Below are 2,980 nucleotides of genomic sequence, written 5' to 3'. Positions count from 1 at the left end.
ACCACCATTATCAGCATTATATTAGCTATTATATTTAAAATTTATATGGAACCGGTCACCAAATAAATATTCCCCAGTTACTTACCTTGTTTCATGTTCAGCTTATTTGATTGTGCTTATATGTAATTTCTTTTTCATTTTATAAGGTCTTATTACACTTATCTATTAGTTTTCTGTCGTTTGATTGTATTCACCGTTTTGAACATTTTCATACTGTCTCTCGTAATATTTATTTCTGTCACAATCTCATCTATTTTCTTTTTGTAATTATCTATTGATTGAGATTAAATTTTATCCATGATTTGATTTCTTTGTCTCTTCATTTTGTTTTTCACATCAGTACTTATTATTGAGCAGCTGTTGATGTCAAGTCTCATATGTTTTTGCTGCTGTGATAAGTCGTGTAGTATAGGAAAGTAGTCTTGTTTGTCTGTACTACTAGTACTACTTCTCTCAGGCAGTGTTGTTTCCCTGCTCATCAGCACGCTTTGGACAAGATGTTGTTGAATTTCAACTGGGTTAGAGGCATACTTTAAATTCTCTGACGAAAGAGTCGACGCAGGTGTGTTTCTGAAATTTTCTTTGACTAGGTCATCTCTTAGACTGCTGAAGTCTTTGATCGCTTTTCTATTTTGTTTGTAATGTTTATGCCTTGGCTTATTTTCATTTTCTGTCGGCCTGAACTTTGAAATTAAGAGTCTGTGGTCTGTGGATGACTTCATTCCTCCATATGTACGTGAATCGTTGAGAATGCGTTTGTAATGGTCCGAAATTATGATAAAGTCTATCTGATTGTAAGTATTGATAACCTTATCCACGTTCCTTGTAGTAGTATGGTGGGAGATTGTTTAAAGGCACTATTACATATGAATAATTTATGTTCGCAGCAAAAAACAATAAGATACTGGCCATTTTCGTTACGCAATCATTTGGAATAAGCACCAAGGCATATAGATAGAATGCGCTTGGCCAAGGAGTTCACAACATTGCCATCCGGAAGTATAACGGACCAACACACAAACTCTGTGTAACCATGAACTTTTATAGTCTGGTTAATACAGTTTAGTGGGAACAACTCACAAACGCGGATGGCAAAAACAATAACAAAGTCCTGAGTGACGTCATCTGCATACTATCTATATCGTTGTTGTCTTTCCTTGTTCCGATTTTAGCATTGAAGTCGTCCGTGATTATGATGTTGTCATGTTATTGGTCTCAGATTATCATTTCAATTTCATTGTATAATCTATCTAGGATGGTGGGTGTTGATTATAAGACAGCCCTTCTCGGTCGTCCTATGCATACTACTCACCATGGTTATATAAACTCATGGCAGGCCGCAAATCGTCACTTGCCATTCTTTGCACAATGCAGGGTTGATTTTGTGAGAAACGTTCGGAAAATAGCAAGGCATAGTGCAGGTTACTGTACTGTGTAAGTCCGTAAACAGGTGACCAAAATCATTGCATAGAGAAGGCAGTTTTATGCAACGTCAGTCGATATAAAAGAGGTCAGTAAAATCACAGAACAGAAAAAAAGTAGAACTGTTACAATACATATGTGTCCCAATTAAATTATAACACAGAGAAGGCCGAAACTGTTATAAAAATATTCAATGCTGGCCGGTTCGGTGCAAATTTAAAAAACGACGTATGCCGTAATATCACATCTCAATAAAAGAGTGTAATAGTGTCAGGCGCCCGTTAAAAACTTGTTCGGTCAAATATCTATCCAGATATATAGACAAACAGGATAGTGTAAAGTCTTGTGTAGAGAAGCACGGCTGCTCTCTATATTTGCTGGGTTTGTGATCGGTCAAGAGTGGAGAAGCGCCCCCCCCCCCCCACTACACATCTTATTCACGAGAAGTCAGACCGAAAAACTCAGAAAGAAAGAAAGAAATACAAGGGGAAAAAACATCATAAAAGAGTAGCCTGCCAGGCATAGAATTACTATCTTTCATTCTTCTTTCTTCTTTTTCCGACACTACTTCATGCACGTTGTTTCAGATCGTCATTGTACACCAGTGCCTGCTCTCTTATCAATTTGTCACTAAGCTCTCCTATCGAGTTTTGTGGAACTTGAAACTTTTTATGCAAGAATCTTTAAATTGTGTTTTGTTGTATCCATTTCTAACATCATCAATGGCTGATATATTTTAAAAGTCTCTCTCTATGTGCATAGGAGATAAATCATATTGCGTTACAAGTAAAGGCAAGACTATATCTCAAAGACTAAAATTACATTGCTTTCCCATCTGCAAAAGGTTAATTTTTACCCTACCTCACCATAATTGACACACCCGTATGCAGAATCATAACTAATTTCCTTGACAATCCATAAAAAAAGTCGTCCTTTAGAGTTATAAGACTCACGGAGATAGAGTTTATCCATGAAACGGACAATTGCAATTGCTTGTAACTCATTGGGCTTGTGGCCGATACTTTCCATCGGGTCAAACAGATCCAACGCCCAAATCAATGATCGGTGGACAGGGCATAGTGACGAAGTTGAACTTTTATGAAAACTTGAACACTGGACTTTTCCCCAACATGTCGCCGTAAGAAGAGAAAGTAACGAATTAAAATTTTAGAATTCATTCCGAAGTGTATAGAAAATTGTTGATGTTTTTTTTCATGGTTGTGCAACCGCATTATTTTTCAGAAATGTTGACATCTAGAATGAAAAAAAACCCCTCATTATATGAAATGCTTTCAATGTCTGTTAAATTTTGCTAGTTTTCATTTTAATAATCGACATAAACATCGTCTTGTAATTAGAGCTCATGAAATAATATATGAAAATATTCAGAGACGCATTCGTAGTCTCAAGTAGATAATTAAAGGAGAAAATTGCGTGGAGCAAATTTTCTCTGGCACCGCCTTCTTTGAGCTCAGGGGAGGCAAGCATAATGTATGTTGAAATCATGACGGGACTGAAGGAAATCAGGAATAGAACGGAAATCATTACCACCATTTTG

At 36.6% G+C, this 2,980-nt stretch overlaps 1 protein-coding gene across 2 annotated transcripts in view; it reads right to left on the bottom strand.

Moving 5' to 3' along the window:
- Positions 1-253: 253 nt before the first annotated feature.
- Positions 254-2,980, bottom strand: part of LOC144970503 (uncharacterized) — a 9,898-nt gene continuing 7,171 nt past the window's right edge. For both annotated transcript variants that reach the window (XM_078910213.1, XM_078910212.1), the window contains exon 2: positions 254-2,980. This exon is cut by the window's right edge and continues 952 nt beyond it. In XM_078910213.1, the coding sequence (XP_078766339.1) occupies positions 2,725-2,980 (256 nt within the window). In that variant the 3' untranslated portion in view covers positions 254-2,724.

The sequence above is a fragment of the Berghia stephanieae genome, chromosome 4 (genome assembly GCF_034508935.2).
Source record: "Berghia stephanieae isolate SIO BIC M18660-M18661 chromosome 4, UCSD_Bste_1.3, whole genome shotgun sequence".
Classification (NCBI taxonomy): domain Eukaryota; kingdom Metazoa; phylum Mollusca; class Gastropoda; order Nudibranchia; family Aeolidiidae; genus Berghia; species Berghia stephanieae.
This window is presented reverse-complemented; position numbering and strand designations above follow the sequence as displayed.